The 20,738-nt window shown below is 37.3% G+C and overlaps 1 protein-coding gene across 1 annotated transcript; it reads right to left on the bottom strand.

Moving 5' to 3' along the window:
• Nucleotides 1-7,793: 7,793 nt before the first annotated feature.
• NAA11 (N-alpha-acetyltransferase 11, NatA catalytic subunit) lies at nucleotides 7,794-8,484 on the bottom strand (the record flags this gene model as incomplete). The annotated part of the gene is given in 5 exon segments (XM_082653194.1): nucleotides 7,794-7,901; nucleotides 7,905-8,003; nucleotides 8,007-8,328; nucleotides 8,330-8,370; nucleotides 8,374-8,484. Coding segments are annotated over 5 exon segments (681 nt in total).
• Between the last annotated feature and the right edge of the window lie 12,254 nt (nucleotides 8,485-20,738).

Genomic DNA, 20,738 nt, shown 5'->3' with positions numbered 1-20,738 from the left:
CCTTATTGTGTAGGAAAAAAACTTCTATGTCTGCCTCAGGCAATCATTTACTATTAGGTAGGCATTCTTAGAGTGCATTCTTAGAGAAGATTTGTAAGAAGAGCTTAGCAGGGCTGATTATGATTACAGAGAACAGATTTATCTGTTGTCATAAGATGGGTAATGTCAGGGCTTTGACTTAAAACCATATACACTAGTTTTCATAAAAATTTGAACATGAGAAATGTTATATACTATGGTAATTCACATTCAGTGAATATAAAAACATTAATAATAACTCTGGATTTATCTGGTGACTTTCACTGCACTTTGTCAAAAGCGGTCAAAACACTTTGTCTTCACTTATTTTTACTGGGGAAAATAGTAAATAGGATTATAGTAGAGGGTTATCTAAATATTTACCAATGACATATAGTTGTCATGTATTAAGTCAACACTTAACATTTTAAAACAGTAGATTCTCCTTTTTTTTGCTATGGTTTTCACACTTTTATAAATAAAATGCAAAAAGTAGCAATAGGAAAGTGAAAGGAACTTTGGCTTTGAATTCAAATAACTTGGGTTCAGATCCTAGACATTTACCTTGCCTCTTTGAGCTTCAGGTTCCCCATCTATAAAACAGGGATAATAATACCTACCTCCAAGGGTTGCTGAGAGGATTAAATATATTGTTAATAAAGGCCCTAGCATTGTGCCTGAACATTATAGGTCCTCAATAAATGGCAAGTTATGTCACTAACAAAAATCAAATTGATACAAACAAGCAGATTCGATATTCCAATTTAATTACTGGTTGTCCTTTTGTTGAAATCTCCAAGTTCTGATTGCACAGTAGAAGCCCTTACTCACCACTTCCTCCCGCTGGGAAGGAGAATGAGAATACCTCCTCAAGAAAGGCGAGGACACGACAGAGGACAGGTTCTCAGAGAAAGGAAGAGGAAACAGAAAACTTCTACCAGAAAAGATGAAGAAGGAAGATGAAGGGGGCATGAGGTCTCACTTGATGGTACTGACTACCCCCTCAAGAATGAAAACCCAGATAAATAGTGGCAAAAACTGAAAGCAGAGGAGCTGTAGGAGTTTGCCCTGCTTCCTGTTCTGCATTCTTGGAAGAGACAACCTTGCAAGACAAACTACTACAAACAGAATAAAATGGCAGCATGGTGTGAGTAGGCCAAGGAAGGTTCTGTGATGGAAGGCCTCAAACTTCCTTGGCTTTTGTGCAGCAGGCTCTTGTGCCCATGTATTCCTTCATTCCCAGCAGGGCATGTGGAAGGTTGAGAGTTGACAGTGAGAAGCCATTGGGGTCTCCTTGAGACGACCCCAGAGCAGATGCTGCAGAGCTCACAGGCTAAGGCAGGGCTCAGAGGGCAGACGTGGCTGAGACATGAAGACCTGCAATGCTGTTGAGAAGTGAAAAGAGAGCAAGTGAGCAAAGGAGGGCTACAGGCGCTGACAGAATAAAATACTGGCTTAACCAATGACAGAGTTTGGCAGCAGATCAGCCAGGCATTAATAGCCACTTTAGACTAGATATATCTCCATGGAAGCCAGTGAGAGTTGAGTGGACAACACAAAGATCCACATGTGGATCTGGGGCTCTCTCCTCTCCCTGCCATGAGGACACATGAACTTTTTCTAACAACACCTAAAAGCCGTTTCTGCCAGGAGAAAGGGGAGGAGGGAGAACAATGAAAGGCTGAGATCTACCCCAAAGATCCTATTTTAAACCTAAAGACACCATGATACTTTTGCTTGTCATCTTCAAATTCTATCCCATCCTGCTCCACTCAAAAAGAAATTTATCTCAATTCTAATGAAATGAAAGGCCTTTTTAGCTCTTGATAAGCTAGATGCAATGTGTCTAATTCTGTAAGTTATATTTTCTTTCTGTGAGACCTGGAGATGAAACCAAAATACCCACTGTCTCTTTATTCATAACTTAAAAGTGTCCTTATTACATTAGGTAATAGGAAGTAGTACCGTATGTACATTTTCTCTCCTTTCCATTTTTAAATTCTGCATTCGTAATTTGGGAGGGTCCTTCTTTCCTTCCTTCCTTCTTTCAATGAGTATGTACTGAGTACCTACCATGAATGAATAATGTGCCAGGAGTTAAGGAAACAAAGATAAATGGGACATGGACCCTATCCTTAATAAGGAAGAAAGTTTTGTGTGATATGTAAATGGAATATATAAATTAAAGAAAAGCTAGTGCAGTATTGCTTCCCATTGCTGAGCAACTGCAAACATAACAAAACAAAACAACAACAGAACCTTACAACTGCAAACATGCATTCTTTACCCATCTATCAAATGCACACAGAAGTAATAAAAGTTGACTGTTATGCACAGAGCAGTTAAAAAACATTTTTGTACAAAATCTTAATTACAGAGAAGTCAGTTCTCCGAATAACAGCAGTAAATCAAGTTGCAGGACATTCAGAAGCATATAATACAAAATCTTGTTTTTTTAAAAAAGTGTACTTGCTGTAATGGAAGAGTAATAAGATGTGGGAGAATAAGCCATAAAGTCTATCATCACCTTTTTCAATTTGTTTCAGATGCTGTTAAGAGAGGACTGCAAAAGAAGTTATATAAAAACCAAACATTCTATAGTTCTTTTAGTTTTCTCAGTAAATATTCCTTGATATGTTTAAGACATTAAGATAAAATATGAATATTACGGTCCTTATTAGCTTATGAAGTGCAAATTTTTACATTACTAGGATTCCTTAAAGGAGGGCAACAGCAGCCTGAGAAATATGTTGTTATCATTACTTTCTGAAAACAAAACAGAATTTTATGACAACTTTAAAAAAAAATTCCTGTGATGTTCTGAGGATGTCAGTCTAAAGAAATAGCATTGCAGAATGTTTCAGGAAGGCTCTTTGAACCACTGCCATTCCCAGAAGAATGGTTATTATCTTCTCTTTCTTACTTCTTCCACCATAAAGCTCCTTGGCATGGAAAGAGTACAAAATTTAGGAAAAGCCTCTGCTTTTATCAGTTACCTCTGACAAAGCTGGTATTTCAGTCATCCTAAATGTACATCATACACTGACGGAAAAGTGACATTACTGGAGATTATAAATTAATTCAACACATGATACTATCTGATTAGTATTTCCAAACAATATTTTATCTCTTCCCAACCCCCTCCCCTCTATATCTTCATACAGTGCAGCTACATTTGAAATCTATGGTTTCTGGCATATCTGGGGTAAGGTTATACTAGGAATTTACCAGACCTGTCAGTCTCTAACTTTCTTCCATATTTCATTATATCATTCCAGCTATAATTAGTTGTCTGGTAAAATTAAGAACAGTCTATTTCAGTGAATGCTCATGTGAACATTTAACAACTTTTTGTTAGGATGACAGCTTAGCGACAGAAAGAATAAACCAAAAAAGGAGAGTCACTGAAGTAACCTTGGTTAACTCAATATTGCCAGCTCAATGGAAAATTCTAAGATTTTGCATTTTTTCCCCTTCTTTGTTATTAATCACCCACATATTTCTTGTCAGGAGTATCACTTTGATGGCATTCCTGCCTCAACTAGCATGTTTTGAACTGACCTGTCTTCATTGCTATGGCTCCCTAGGAACTCTGGTGTTGATGAGCGTTGATTCAGCTGAATGCTTTGACTTTCAGCTTGTCAGTGAAAGCTATTTTAATCATTAAGATGCATCTCCCTTCCAAGATTGCAAACTGTTGCTGCTCACATACAACATTCTATCATTTGATTAGTGTGGAGAAGAACAGAGCCTAAATAGTTACTACAGATTATATTAAGAGCTAAAATTTACAGAATAAATAAGTGTGTGTGAGGTATTGTGCTAAGCAATTTACAGGCACTGTCCATTTAATGCTCACTCTGGTGGAGTCTCACCATCTGAGGTTGCACCCCTGTTCTCCATTCACTATCTGAATGACATGCAGTTCTCATCTGTAAGATGGAGTAATAGTACCTACTTCAGAGGGAAATTAGGAGGACTAAGTGAGACAATTCATACACAGTACCTAGAATAGTTCCTATGACATAGTGTTCTCATAGTGTTATTAGTGATTTTTATTAGCATTTTGTAGATGAAGACCTCCAATTTCCTTCACCAGCTGCCCTACTCACCATCACTTCTAAATCTTCTAACTTTAACTGTCTCTGGTGCCCAGACCCAAAAGAAGATAAGGGAAAATGAAAAGTTATTTCTTTCAGGACTTTCTTCTCTAGGTAATTTAACTCCAGTTCCACATGAGGAATGCCACAATTGTGGCAAGATAATACTTTTGTAGTATTAACCTTTTTTTTTTTTCTCCCCCATTCTTTCTTTCTTCACAGTAGCCTTTTCCCATTCAGGCAGCTAGGTGTATGTCCTAGTAATACCCTATTGAATGGGATGGAGGTGAGGGATGGTAACTGAAGCCTTAGACAACCTGGGGGATTTCCAAGTAAAGGGGTCATTTCTTCCAGGCTTTAACAAGAGGTATAAAGGCGGCAAGGTGGCAGGATCCCAGTTTCCCATGCCGAGGTCTGTGCAAGAGTAGAAGACATATGTGTCATGTGACTAAGCAGACAGCCTTAGATAGCTGCACAGAGTTCCCTGTGCCATTTTATGGAGAGCGGGCAGCAGAGTAATCCCAAGCTCCTAGCTGGACATGCAAGGAGAATTTCTCATAGTCCAGAGCACCACTAGGATGGTTCCCATTGTTGCAGAAACTGAGCTGTGTGGTACCAGAACTCCTTCCTCTTCCTCCTGGGCGTACAGCTAAACTACATTACCTAGCCTCCCCTGCAGTTAGTAGGGAAAATAGGACTGACTTTCAAAACTTATGTGAACCTCTGTGTGTATTCTCTTCCCTTATCTGCAAGCTGGATGTATATGAACCAGTAGAGGACATATGATTCTAGAAAACAGCATTGAATCAGGGGTTAACCTGGGATCCATTAATCAAATTGAGGAGAACCATGAACTTGGATTTGGAACAAAAATAACTCTGTATCTTCCCTAACCTCTAACTGAAACTTAGCATTTCCTTCAATTATGAATGTAGGCCCCAATGAATAGTAATAGTTACAATACTTGTGACTTTTATCACCAATACAAATCACAGGTATTTTCATATTATATTACAGCTGTTGGAAGTATCTCAAAATACCATTTACACTCAATTTACACTCAGTTTGCTTTTAAGTAACAGTATTAGACCCACTGCTAGAGTTTTTTATTACATATGCTAATAAAAAGGCACATATATAATGTAAGTTTATTATAAAATAATTTGGTAACAGTGTTTCAATAAAATTGGTTTCCTTTGTGATCTCACAGATTTTCATGCCATTAAAACGATTTTCTGAGGAATCCTTAGGCTTCACCAGGTTGCCAAAGAGGGCTAAGGAACAGATGCAGTCCTAAATGATTTCATGGAGGAGGGCCCTTCTTTTCCTCTCTCCTTCACATCCCCACCACACTGCTGACTCATATTGGACTGTGATGTGAGAAATTAGCTGCTATTGTATTAAGTTATTGAGGTTTGGAGGTTAGTTTTTAGGACAACTAGCCTAGACACACTAATACCCTTGCTACCAAAATGGCCCAAACATGGCAGAGAGCACCCGAGACCTGAAGAGGCCTCTGATTGGAAAGGACCCAGAAGGGACTCGTGAGGACCAAAGATTAGATGGAGCCAGTGAAGATGCCTCAGAGGGTACCAACATGGAAGGGCAGTTTTGCTGAGTACAAGGAACAACTCCTTCATCTTAGAAATAAAGTTCAATAACAGTAATATAACTGCCACACAATAATTTTCTTACTATTATTTTCTTTTCCTCTACTAGGGAGACAGTTATTTTTGTTTCTCGTATCAGATATTAAGTGCTTTTGAATTCATCAAATTATATATATAATATATAAAACTATATATATACAGTGTTAAAGCAATCTCCAATTATCTTCATTTTCTTAAAATCTTACTCAGGTAGAGTGTCACAACTGAAGAGAAGCCAATAACCACGAAGATAAGATGCTGTATAATGTAAACATCAGCCTGTCCTAATCACTGGCGTATACCAAGCGCCAAGCCTCGTGCCAGGCATATACACATTTTTATGAACGAGTAAATTAATCAAACAGCATTTATTTTAATTATATGCAGTGTGTGTTACTCATGACTGGACTTTGTTATGAGAAAGTCACTGCCTTTTTCATATGTAAGCGTAACGTGAGTAGGTTTGGAACTTAAAGCTTCTACACTGAGCCTAAGGGAAATTAAATAGTCTTTTAAAACTACTTTTCAGTGTCTGCTTAGTATTAGTATTAGGGTGTAGTCGGAAGAACCATAATTGTTTTTGTTATTTGACTTTTCATGTTGATTTTCATACATTCAAGAGTGAAGAACAACATAATGAACCCCCCAAGTACCCATTACCCAACTTCAACAATTATACATGTTGTCATTCTTATTTTATCTATTCCCCCTGCCCCGACCTTTTTTTGCTGGAGTTTTTTTTTTTTTTTTTTTGCGGTACGCGGGCCTCTCACTGTTGTGGCCTCTCCCATTGCGGAGCACAGGCTCCGGACGCGCAGGCTCGGCGGCCATGGCTCACGGGCCCAGCCGCTCTGCGGCATGTGGGATCTTCCCGGACCGGGGCACGAACCCGTGTCCCCTGCATCGGCAGGCGGACTCTCAACCACTGCGCCACCAGGGAAGCCCTGGAGTATTTTTTTTTTTTTGGCTGGATTATTTTAAATTCTAGGCTTCATGTTCTTTCAACTCTAATTATGTCAATATATATCTCTAACAGATAAGAACTTTTTTCAACATAATACTACAATACCATTTAGCTTACTTAACAAAATTATTAACAATTCCTTAATAGCATATACAGTCCATGTTCAAATTTTGCCTGGTCATCTCAAAATGTCTTATATTTGGTTTGTTTAAGTCAAACAGTTTCCACAATGTTTATGTTTGGTCAACATATCTCTAAAGTTTAATAGGTAAATTCCTCCTCCCTCTTTAAAAAATGACATTTATCTGTTGAAGATACCAGGTCATTTGTTCTGTAGAAATTCTCTCATTCTGGATATGGCTGACTGTAGCTTAACATGTCCCTCTATTATTATTATCATTATTATTATTTTAATAAAAATGGTAGTTAGATCTAGGGCCTTGTTTGAATTCAAGATAAATTTTATACATACACACAAAATTTTCTTTTGGCAAGAATATTTCATAGGTGTCACTGTGCACTTCCTACTGCATTTGGAGGCACATAATATCTGTCTCCTTTATAGTGATGTTACACTTGACCAGTGACTTCAAGAGTTGCCAGTCTGATCCATCGTTGCAAACTGCTCCAGCTTTCACCTAATGGTATTAGTCATTGACGACAATTGGCTAGATCTATTATTTCAAGAGTTGCAAAATGGCAATTTTATAATTCTGTCGTTCTTTCTGTCTTTATTAGCTGTCATTCTATAAAGAAGAAATTTCTTTCATTGACTAAGTGGATACCCTGAAATACAATTCATACTGAAAAGGCAGGATAAATGCTTGTTTCTTTTACTGAATTTAATCTACTTTCAGCATGGAGTCCTATTAACTTCCAATAGTGAGCAATGAGTTTCCCCCAGCCCACTCTACACCCCTCCCCAAGGTCAACATGTGGCTTTCACAGTGAAACCCATCAGGGCTAGAATGGGATGGGACTGGGCTGACCCTGGTATGGTCCAGGAATTTAGGGGAGATAGGCAGTGGTCAGGGAAGAGAGAATACGTACCTTAAGCAGGCTCTAGGAGGTGGAGTGTGAGTCTTCTGAGCTGTCCTGGGCACGGGGGCTTTCCGTGGATTCGCTGGATTCCTTGCTGTCACTGCCACTATCATCAGCAGACGGGTTCTTCTATTGACAGGCCTCTTCGGAACCAGGAAGTGTGCTGCCCTGGACCTCCTGGTTCTCCCTGGAGCCCAGCACAACATACCTGCCCTTCTCCTTCAGCTCCAGCTACCTCCTCAGCTCATGTGCCATCTGTGGCAGACCTGGCTTCATAGCATAAGCATCTTCTCCATCTGCAGAGTATTTGGTTTCCACCTCACTAACGTGAAGGTTGAGAGCATTAGAATGGAGGTGCAAGGCTGCCCAGTTACTCTTCCTGACATGCAGGGACACATACTTGTCATTAAAGTTCTCCATCATGGCCCGGGAGGCCTGGTCCATCAGCTTCTGGGCCAGGCCGAGGCGCCGGTGTGAACGCTTCACAGCCAGGGAGGTGATATGTCCATGGGGGACATCATCTGGGTCCTCCTCCATTTTGGCCAGACGTAGCCCACAATCTTCCGTCCTCATCCTCAGCGATGTAAGAGAGATGGGGTCAGGAAAGGCCATGGTAGAAATAGTATTTCATCTGGTAGTTCTCCGGAGGGCAAAGGAGGTTGCAGGGCTGCAGGTTCACCAGGTCGTCTGGCCAAGCACTGCGGATGTTCATAATGGTGGCAGGTAGCGAGCCGGCTCTGAGTGCGGAGACTGGGAGAGAGGGTACCGCCAAGCACAAGGGACACTGTTTGCCTCGGGGGCTTGAGTCCAGGGGAGACGAAGCTGCGAGGCCGGAGGGCATGGAAGCTGGATGGCGGGAAGGCAAGATAACCAGCAGACAGAAGGGGCGGTGCTAAGATATGGCTTACGGAAGTGTCCACCTAGTCCCAGCCAATGAGGTTTTCACTTGATTGTGCATGTGCGCGCGCATGGCTGAAGGGGTGGGACAGTGGAGTTCATTATGCTCTAAATGGTTTTAATACAATGTTTGATCCATTGTTGTCATTATTCTTTTATTTGTTTCAATTGTAACTTTTTAATTTGGATACATCTGTATAAATGTTCACGAACTGTATAAACCCATGTCACCAGAGTTTAGAGCAAGAACTAGAACACTGCGAGGACCCCAGAAACCCCCCTTGATGCCCCCTTGCAGTCCTCCTTGCCCCATGTCCCAAGAGTAACTGTGACCTAGATTTCTAACAGTCTTTATATACATGGAATCATAATGCATACACTGTTTTTGTGTCTTTTTTTTTTCCACTCGATACTTGTTTCAGCTACCTTGTTGTGTGTAGTTGGGAATTCTTTATACTCTTTCCTGTTTGATATTCCATTGCCTAAACATATCACAACTTATTCACCCATTCGACTGTTGTTGGCCATTTGTATTATTTTAAATTTAGGAATAGTAGGAATAGTGTAGCAAAACGTTCTGGAGCATGTTTTTGTTGACCCATGCATATTTATCTAGGATTAGAATTACTGGGTCAAAGCATAACGTCATATTCAACTTTTATGTAAATACTGCCAAGCTATTTTCCAAAATGGTTGTTGCACATTTTCATCAACATTTGGTATTTCTCATCTTTTTCATTTTAGCCAAGGTGGGGAGGTGGGGGAGAATGGTAGTATTATATTGTGGTTTTATTTTGCATGTCTCTAATGAAGTTGAGCACCTTTTTTACATGCTTATTAGCCATTCTAAATTCTTTTTTTATGAAGTGGTTGTTCAAGTCTTTTGTTCATTTTTCTGTTGGGTTGTGTGTATTTTTCTCATTGATATTTAAGAGTTTTTAAAATATATATATTCTGAATATGACTCCTCTGTCAGATATATTTATAGTGAATAGCATCTTCCCTTACTGGTTGATTTTTTATTCTCTTAATGGTTATTTCTGACACCAAGTGGGAATTTTAACATAGTCCAATTGTCTGCCTTTTTACATTTCATGGTTAATGCTTTTTTGTGTCCTGTTCAAGAAATCTTTGCTAACTCCAGGGTCACAGAGACATTTTTCTATGTTTTCTCCGGAAACCTTTATTGTTTTACATTTTATGTTTACATATGCAATCTGTTGGAATTTATTTTTGTGTATGTTGTGAGGTAGAGGTTCAGCTGTTTTTCTTCCATGGATATTCTAACCATCTAGCACCATTTACTGAAAAAAAACACTTTTCCTCCACTGTATTGCATTCTTGCCTTTGTCATAAATCCTAAATTGCATTTCTAGATACACTGTAAAAATTTTATACCACCTTGATATAGCAAGATATGTGGTATTTCTTTAATAGTGCAAAGAAGTCATATTTTATTAGTACCACTTGCATGTAACCTGACTGTAAGCCTTAGAATTATCTGTGTATCTTATACAGTCTTCCTTTCCCATTTCCTGTCATATCATTACCTGGAAACTCACACACCAAAATTAACTGTTGTAATTAGATAGTCTCTTTTCTTGTATCATTAGCTAGGTCATGGTTATACTCTAACTCATGTAGAAAATGTGTGCAGCATTCTTTCCAATAAGGGTACACACTTATTTACTAGGTGAAGTAGTCTACAGCCATGTGATTTGTGTAACATAGCTTGAAAAGCCACTATTTTTTGTTGTAATTTAACACTTAGTTGTGTTTTCATTAATAAGTTTTTAAGATAAGACTTTATATCCTTGATGTTTTGATTGACTCTATACATTGAAAAAGTTATTTCCCAGTATTATTTCCATTCAGAAATTTCTGTTTTATGTTAAACGTCACTCCATGGGCAAGGATATATGTTTTGAGATGACATGGCTCTAAAAGCTTAATCCAGAAAGTCATTTGGTTCTTCTATTATAGGTTCTTCTTTAAAAAGCATGGACTATCAGCATTTGATTTCATTGTGGTCTTCTATAGAACAGTGTATCTTTACTGGACTTCCTAAAGTGTAGGCTTGACAAATGAGGCAGGTGTGACAAAATAGACCAACTTAGAAAAACTCAAAACTCACATATCAATTATGTATCTGTCATTTATGTCGTCATCACTTTTGTTTACCTTTTTCATTCCATAGGCCATGAAAGAAAGATGAAGAAGATCCTTGGGCCTGTACAAATTTGGGAAAAAGAGTCACCCTATTAGTGAGTAAGTTTTGTTTGTTTGATTCTGTTTAATCCTGAATCTGAGGACTAATCTTAGAGTAAGGCAAAACAGAAAGAGTTTTCAGAGGCACCTAGTTGGACCCAGAAAGAGAAAATGGCAGTTACTTTGGCTGTAGTGGGAGCCAAAGCATTTCCATGTCTTAAGTCTTTTAGAGAGCAAAACACTTCATGACAGCTATATGATAATGTATAAGAGATCATCAATGAATGAACAAATAAACATTTTTTATACCTACTGAGGTGATGAACTCTCATTGTTTCCTGCATTGTCCATAGTCATAAATAAGACCAAAAATTACACATTCAATCATGTGGGTAAACAAGAATAGACAGCAAAGAAGAATTTTCTACGTTCTCATGTTGCTGCATATTCCAAACCCACCTTTCTTCTGTCCACCAACAGAGCAAATCTACATAAAATATGAGGTCAATAATTTTGAAAAAAAAAAAGTTTTTGAAGTTAATACTAGATTTGAACAGTGGGCAGAGTCTGTAAGACAGTTATGAAACTTCCCTCACATTGAAATGGGAGCAAACACGATGGGTTTAATATGAGCCCAGCCTTCTCTGTTTGCAGAGAAGAATAAAATTGCATATTTTGTTAGGCTAATATTAGAATGTGATTGTGTCTTTAGGAGTGCTGTGACTGTGTGGGGAATAGCTATAGTCAGAGAGGTCAGGGCAGAACTGACTCATACTAAGGAGTGGGCCATTCTCTGTTTTCATGAATCTGTGTTCACACCTAAAATAGTTTCTTTTTCCTCACAATGTAAAAATATATAGGCTTATCATTACCAAGAAGATGTAGAGCTAGTGTTCTCTACAAGGTTTGTTTAAAGAAGAAAAGAAGACTATTTGGCTTCTTGTGACAAAGGTCATGATTCTGGGATGTTCGTTTAAATTGGTTGCAATAGAAGCTTTGAATTAGGAACATATCCAATATGCTATGTAAGTTGTAGCTAGCTAAGCCCAAGAGGGTGGACATTTGTGAAATTTAAGTGGACCTTGGGACCCTGAGACTGGTTTTTATCCTAGAAGATGACCTCACTTTTATTGGTATAGGTATGTAATGTCCCAAGTAATGAATCTGAGACAGGCATCACCATATATATATTTTTAGAAGCTTTGTAACATATGGTCTACACAAGTTGTAAGATTTAGGTATCTCATCTTTCAGTGAAGGAGTGGCTAACAGAAGGTCATCAACATCTTGGATAAGGGCAGAGTTTCCAATATATAAAATGTTATCTAAATCCCTTTCCAAATGTGGGAGTTCAAAGAAAATCTTTCAATATAGTCTCAAGGAATTTGGGTCAATGTGAATTGCAGGTCTATATGGCTCTTGGGTTGTACTGGAAAAGAAAACAAATTAGAACAAAGATCCACTACTATAAAATATTCAGTAGTATATATCAAGCAGGATTAGGATAGCAAGGGGACAGTATTGGGAATGACAGAAAAAGAAGGTAACACCATAGCATGCAATGCTGGAAGATCTTTAAAATTAAGAATATCTCTGCTAGGTTTCCTGCAATGTCTAGTGGATAGAAATGTGAGGGATTCTTTTTAAACATGTTCTTGAAGAAAGCGGATGATTCAGCATTGTAATTGATTCAGAATGTGATATGTAAGCAATGCTTGTAATGATCATTGTGTGTATGGGAGAAGAGCCTGGGAAGGCTTCAGAGAAACATAGCATTTGCTTTGATTCTTCCTTATCTTTTCAGATTTGGTTCAAATATCCTCTTTTTATGTAGTCTTTTTTGGCTCCTATCCCCTTGGAAAAATGAATTACTTTCTTATTCATGTGCTCCTCTCAATCATATCTATGTTTTATGTGTTTCATTTACTTTATTCTTAATTCCTATCTTCTTTGGTTCTTGAGGATATGACCCTGTCTTATGAAAATAGTTTTTTCCCCTAAGGACTAGCAAATTGTATGCCTCATAGTAGGACTTGAATGGATGCTTATATAATGGATATGTAATTAGAGGTGTAAATATATTAAGACAGGCTAAGCAAATCCTTTCTTTATGAAGTCCAAATAAATTGTATGATTATAGTACATATTTTTATGTAATGATATCCATTATTGTTGCTAAAGTATGTAATGAGAAAATATGATGGTACTTATGCTGCCATTTTTTTTTGCGGTACGCAGGCCTCTCACTGCTGTGGCCTCTCCCGTTGCGGAGCACAGGCTCCGGACGCGCAGGCTCAGCAGCCATGGCTCACAGGCCCAGCCACTCCGCGGCGTGTGGGATCCTCCCGGACCGTGGCACAAACCCGCGTCCCCTGCGTCGGCAGGCGGACTCCCAACCACTGCGCCACCAGGGAAGCCCCTATGCTGCATCACTTTCTATACTTAACATTATTTTCCCTAACCAACGACATTATGTACCAAGTGCTATAATGTCTAGGCTACTCAGAGATGTGCAGATCATTTTCATTAAATAAAAGAAAAGTAAATTGAACATAATTTAGCAATCAGTTTACAGCTCTAGATTTCTCCTTTATGCCTGGGAAGTGAGTTGGTCATTGTCTATTGTACTAATATTCATTTTCAACTCCTCACCCATAAACTATGTGTCTCAGACTTACTTTCCAACTAGCTTCCAGGTAGATTTGCTCCATAGGAGGCCCGGGAGGGGGTAGGGGAAGGGAGATGGGAGACAGGAAGAATGGGAGAAGCCAGGGTATTTCTCCCCTACTAGCTTATCCTTGGGTGGCATCTTCCTGCAGTGGCTGGTTTCCACTGTGCTTTTAGCTCCCCACTAGACAGCCTCTGCTTTCCCACCCGGTAATCATGGCTTCTAGTCTCTGGTAATAAGACTTTCTCCTTTGTCCCTCTAGCCCTAGAAGTGGTAGTGGTTTCTTGCCATTGCTAATCTTTTGGTTGCTTCACCATCCCCTGTTGGCTTCTCAGCTCTTCCATCAGTCATTACCCATGTATTAAATTTCCTCAGTTTAAATTACCTGGAGGGGTTGGCTAGCTGGTCCCTGACTGATAGAAATTATAGTAATTGACTATGTTTTTATTGTAAATTAAAATTTTATGTTATTTTTCTCAGTCTGACATACAGAACCTAAATACTGCAGCCACTAGAATGATAATAAGACAAAATATTCAGAGACAGTCATGGATTCACTGTTCTCAGGTATGAGAAGGGAAGACCTCTTTAGACTAATTGAATTCCTGCTGGCAGAGGTACCAGAAACCTGTTCCATCAGTTCCATATTATTACCATGTAAGTGTCCCAGTTGTTTCTAAGTACCAATAGGAAGTCAAGCACTGTAAGGGTTTTGGAGATTGTCAGAAGTCACTTGTAGTTAGTATTGTGTCAGAAGCAACTTGTATGCAAGCTCCTAAACATCATTGCGTGGAAATAGAAGTAGGAGTGAAGATGGCAATAGAGAAGGACGCTAGCTGATTCATCCGAAGAGAAGAGCTCTTTAAGAAATCATGCTGGGCGTAGTGAAAAGAAGTTTGACTTCCATTCTTGCTTCAAATATTTATTTAGCTGTGATCTTGGGCAGACCACTTATCTTTTGGGGGATTTTTCTTTTCTCCTCTAGAGGATAGAAATCTAAATATTAACCCTGCTACTTTGTTTTGAGAATGAAATGGGATAATGTATATGAGAGCTTCATGCAAAGGACTATTATTATTATCAAATATAAATTTTTTTAATGGAAGAAGTTATCTTGAAGTCCTGAAAGTGCTGACTGATAAATATACTTGATGAGAACAAAAATTGGGGGCAAGGTGAAGGAAATACAGCAGACACAGAATGGCAGACATTATGAATAGGTTTCAAAATAATTAGATTAAGAAAAGTAGTACTGGAATGACAAAAAAGCAAGGGAACAATAGTCTCTAGGTTTTGAAAGACCACAAGAGGAAAAACTAATTTATCTCACATTTTCCCATTTAAATCTTGTCATTTGTTCCATTGTTAGTTACAGAATCAGCCTTTTTAAAAACCTCACTGACATATTTTATTCCATGATCTCTTTGGAGCATTGGATGCAACCAAATGCTCTCATCGTATTATGAAGTAAGAAGTAGAGTGATTAAGTGAGAGAAATAAAGCTACTTGAGAAATTAGTCATGGAATTTTAGAGAGAACTGAGGATGCCAAATTCCTACATAAATTGCTTTTGGTTTCCTGGTGTGCAACTAGTTGCCAACATTTATAAATGCTGTTGCTTTATAATCTCCGTGCTGCATGGTCCTGTCACTTTGAAAGTAGCTGATTTATTTATTATTTTGTGTGTGTGCGTGCGCAGAATTCAGCCGCTTAAAGAGTGACTTCTTTCTCAAACTCAAGAAAATAAAACTTTTCAATAATTGTCTATGGGGAAAAATCAGTTTTGCTTTTCTAGTGTTTCTTTCAAAAAGAAATTTCATTTAACAACCATGCCAAATGTAGTTTTATTGTTGGGTTGAACCACATGATATCTTGAATCTTTTCTAGTTCTAAAGTTCTGTGACTGTTAGTCTAGCACAGATGAATTTGCCTGTTGTTGGAGTGGGCTGGTGGGAATCAAAGAGGAGAGGCATGATGTGGTGACATGATACTGTGATATTAAATTGAAATTCACTAAATGAAAATCATTTCTTCTAACCTAACAGCAATAATTATTAAAATGTTTGCACCAAAAGGGGAAAACTGGTGGATTCTCTTTTCCTCAGTGTTAGTGAAAAGTCTTAGTAGCAAACAATTTGCTATCTTTCTCAAGCCACAACAGTAACGTATAAACAGTACCACCCTGTTTACAACCATTTCTGTAGCTCTAGGTTACAATTAATTCGCAAAGTAGAATGTGTTAGAAGTGTCCAATAATTTAGGGATACACAGTGATTCTAACTGATTATGAGAATTAACACTTTGTGAAACCTGATTTAGCATCAATTTGTTATAAGTGATGAGTGTGCAAGAGACATGGGTACATCTGTACAAAGTCTTACTGCAAAGTGTAGTTCCCGTCATAGCTCTAGGTCAAATAATTGGCTTTAGCTACTGTGGTCATCAAATTCAGGACTAGCTTTGGAGAAGCATAATTAGATTTGGAAAAACTAGTGTAAAAACAGAGAACTGACTTACTTTCTAATATTTCATCCGGAAAAGTCATGAGTTCAGGTTTGATGGAGTTTCTCAGGACTCTTAGTACAGTAATTTCGCGGATTCACCATTCAAGATGTGTAATCAGAACAGCTTCATGTTATGAACATAGGTTGTGTGTTTCAACTGGATAAATAATTCATCCACAGTCAAGCTGTAAGTTAAACACTGGTTTGTGATTCACTTTTAATTAATTCAAGAAATGTGAAGCATATTTAAAATTTTTCTCTCCCTCAATTTTCTGCCTCTGTGTCTTTCTCTCTCACTGTTATTAGCACTTGGGTTTTCTCTCGGCTTCACTTCCCCAACACAGCACAGATTGAACATGCAAAGCACACAACACAGAAGAAAGACGACACCTGGGTCACTAGTCTCCTGGCTCACTTTGCTAATCTGCCTCAACTGCCATCACTAATTAGGTTGAAGAGATGACTACAACCATGGCTGTTACTGCTGTTGCTGTATTTAAATGCAGTTGGAGAGCCATACATAATTTTTTTTCCACTTGATGAACTTATTATTCAATTTCTAATCTAGGAAGACAAGAGATTAACTTTCTAGAATTTGGGGACCTTTTTACAGGATTATGTACTCATAATGGTGAAATACATCTTCCATTATAAAAGAGTGTTTATAACATATCTGCAGAGTTTGGTAGATAGTAAAATAAACACTCATGTACTCACCGCTGAACCTAAGAAATAGGCTAACGCCAATACCTTTGAAACCACTTTTATAACCCTCTCAAATATCTTTCTCCCCCAGAGGTAATCTCAACCTTGACTTGTACAATATTAACCATTCCTCATCAATATCTGTCCTTAAATGACCTATTATTTGACTTTTCCTATTTTAATAATTATATAAGTAAAGTCATAGTGTGTATACTTGCGATTTGCAATTTTTTTGCTCAACAAGCTTTTGAGACTCATCCATGTTGGTATATTTTATTTAATTTTATCATAGTCTAGTGTAACATTGCATGACTACAAAGAATTAATTTATTAATTCATTTGCCACCCATGGAGATTTGGGTTATTTCAAGGTTTTTTGTTGTTTTTTGCTGTTACAAACGGTGTTATTTTTCTATTGCTGCATGGCAAATGACCACAAACTCAAAGACTTAAAACAGCACAAATTTGTTATAGTTTTGTGGGTCTGGAGTCTCGGTGTAGCCTGGCTCAGCTCGTTTTCTTAGGATCTCTTAAAGCAAAAATAAAGATGTTGGTCAGGGCTGCAGTCGCCTCAGAGGCCCAGCGCAGTCGCCTCAGAGGCCCACTGCAAAAATAAAGATGTTGGTCAGGGCTGCAGTCGCCTCAGAGGTCCTCTCCCAAGTTTAGTTCAGTTGTTGGTAGAATTTAGTCGTTTGTAGTTGTTAGACCGAGGTCTCCAATTCCTTGCTGTCTGTCAACTGCAGACCTTTCTCAGCTTCAGGGTCCACCCACCTTTCCCTGGCATGTGAACTGCTGCACAACATGGCATTTTGCTTATTCAGGGCCAGCAAAAGTAATATCTTTAGTTTTGAGTCTTTTCTACCTCTTTTCAAGGCTCCCTGATTAGGTCAGGCCCACTGAGAGTGACATTCATTTGGATTAACTCAAAGTCAACTAATCAGAGACCTTAATTACTTCTGTGAAATCCACTCTGTCATATAATGTAACAATCATGGAGGTTATATCTCATCATATTCACAAGTTCTGCTCACACTTAAGGTGAGGGCATTATACAGGATACCAGAGAGTGGAAATCTTGGGGGCCATTTTAGAATTCTGCCTACCACATAAACAATTCCATAAATGAATAATCTTGAATATGTCTCTTGTTTATTTTCTTGTAATTGTAGAAGTTCTTTATATGTTTTCTAACTCTTCTGAGTTTGGCTGAATTGTTTCAAAATGGTTTTAATCTATGCAGCCACCCTTAAGAGAGTTTCTCTTCTATGCATGTTCAGTAACAATTAGAATTTATATTTCAATTAATTTTTATAATTTTCTTTATTAAAGTCTTGTCCATCATTTATTAGACTTATTCCTAGATCACTCATATTATAATTTTTAAATTACATTTACTAAATCTTTCTTGTTAAAAACTTTTATGTATTAATCATATTCAGTGAACTCACTAGATTATCTTATTGTTTTAGTAATTTGTAGGTTTTAAAAAATTTTCTATGTGGACAAATGTGTCATTTAACTAATAATGACAACTTTTCCCCCTTTTTAATCCTTCTGTTTTGTACTGCCTTTTTATGTCTTATTGAGCTGGGTAGGTCCTCCATATGATGTTGAATAGAAGAAATAATAAGCATTATCTTTTCTTTATGATTTTAGAAGTAAAGCTTTTAATGCTTAGCCATTGAATATGATGCTTACTATATGTTTTGGGTGGATGTCCTTGTCCTTGTCTTCACAAATTGATGTAAAATTTCAACGGTATTCTAACAAAACCTCAATAGGGACTTTGAGGAATTTGACAAGATGATTGTTAAATGTATATGAACGATGAAAAGATTCAGAATAACCAAGATGCCACTGAAGAAAAAGAAAAAATATGTGGGGACGTGACCTACTAGATACCAAAACTACTTATCAGAGATAAAGAGGGTCATTTCATGATGATAAAAGATCAATTCATCAACAGGATAGAACAATTTCCAAAGGTTTATGCAACTAATAACAGAGCTTCAAAATACATGAAGCAAAAACTGATAGAACAGAAATAGTTCTCAATTATAGCTGAAGATTTCACTGTCTTGCTCTAGTAACTGATAAAACATATAGACAGAAACTCACTAAATATATAGAACACTTGAACAGCACTATCAACCAACTCTATCTAATTGAACTAATGGCATAATTTATCCCCAAATAGCAGAATCTATAGTGCACATGGTACAGTTACCAAAATAAACCATATTCTGGTTCATAAAACAACTCAATACATTTAAGAATATTTAAATTATACAATTCCATTTCTGACCACAATGGAATTAAGTCAGAAATAAATAACAAAAGATACTGGAAAATAACCAAATATTTGGAAACTATACAGCATATTTCTAAATATCTTATGGGTCAAAGAAGAAATTACAAGGGCAGTATTTTGAATTGAATGTATTTAATACTTAAAAAAGAGAGATGTCAATGGTATTTCTAATGTCATCATTGTTAGATTGGGTGGTGGGTTCACAAGTGTTTGTTATTATTCTTTAAGGCTTTAATATATGTTACATATATACTTCAGTTTATTAAAAATATACAATTAAAAGATAAATGTAAAATTGTCTGAAATAAACATGTGGAAGATGCTCTGAAGAAAGACCGTATAGGCATAATCCAAAGTAGATTGGGGCTAAATATACCCATATGATAAATTTCAAACTTTAAATAATAAAGGACATTAAATCTCAGGCTACATTACATAAAGTCACTTGGTTAATTGTTGCTATTTTTACTTCTAAAAACATGTGACCTTGAATAACACTTAAGAACATACCACATCCCATGCTTGTTGCAAGTTCAGGTTCTCTGCAGTCTTTGTCAAAGAATAGAAAAGGAACATATGTGCTCCGTGCAGTTGCTTGTATCATTAGGAAAAAAAAAAAAAATCCACAGCATCTGCAATTCCTTGTTTAATTAGATCCTGAAGCAATTACTGCAGCTGAGCCACTTATTGCTTCTGTAAACCAGAGGCAATAGAGGGAAGATGATTTTCCTAACGTCACTTTTGAAAGGGGAACATCATGGTAACAGCATAGGTGGGAGAACCCAGAGTGAAGAACTTAGACTGACCTCTGATGTAATGGAAACAACTAAAAAGAGGCAGCATGTTCAACATCTGGTAGCAAGGCATATGAAGTGGGGACAAAAACTGCGATGTAAAAGCAGGAAAAACTCAGATTTTACTAGAGTCAGCAACCAAAGGATAACTATCAGTAAAATGTCAGCTCCTAATTCAGTTTTTATCGTAATGTAATGAGTAAATACTTTCCTTCTTAAATCATATTTTAATTTAATATGAGATATTTTTTGGAATTGTGTGTATAAAGAATTTTCCTGAGATATGCTCCTCAACACAAGCGCAGATTGAACCATTGTTAATTTATTAGATTTTTCTTTGAAGTTAATGGTTACATGATTTTTTATTGGTAATTTTTAATTATTTTTGGATAAAAAATATAGTCTTCATATAGCTGTAATTCCCCCAGACAAATATTTACCATAACAAAATATTTGCTGCCCCAAATCATTATATGTGTTTTCCTAGTCCTTGAAGATTAAAGTGTAAATAATCCTTCCTTCCCAATATTGATAAACTTGTTTTTAGATTCAAAACTTGCTTTTAAAAAACGATTGTGTCATAAAGATTGCATAGAATATTTTTACTGTTGGCTATAAGATATATCTTTAAAAACTTGTAATATTCACGGTACCTCAGAAAAATGACATTTTCATAACACTAAATGGGACCAGAAAAGCGTGTCAGATTTATAAAACTGTTTATTCCTACAAAACTATAAGAGTGGAAGGCTTTTAAAGAGGGCTGGCATGAGGCACTTCATTATTTTGAATGCCCGATTAATGTTCATAGTTTTCCGTTGCTCCCTTTTATGTGGAGGTTGGTCTGAAATGCAGTATATTATGCAATGGTTTTGTCAT

This window comes from Grampus griseus (assembly GCF_964374135.1).
Source record: "Grampus griseus genome assembly, chromosome: 4".
NCBI classification, from domain to species: Eukaryota; Metazoa; Chordata; class Mammalia; order Artiodactyla; family Delphinidae; genus Grampus; species Grampus griseus.
The sequence above is the reverse complement of the archived record's forward strand: the minus strand, read 5'-3'. Positions and strand labels throughout refer to the sequence as shown.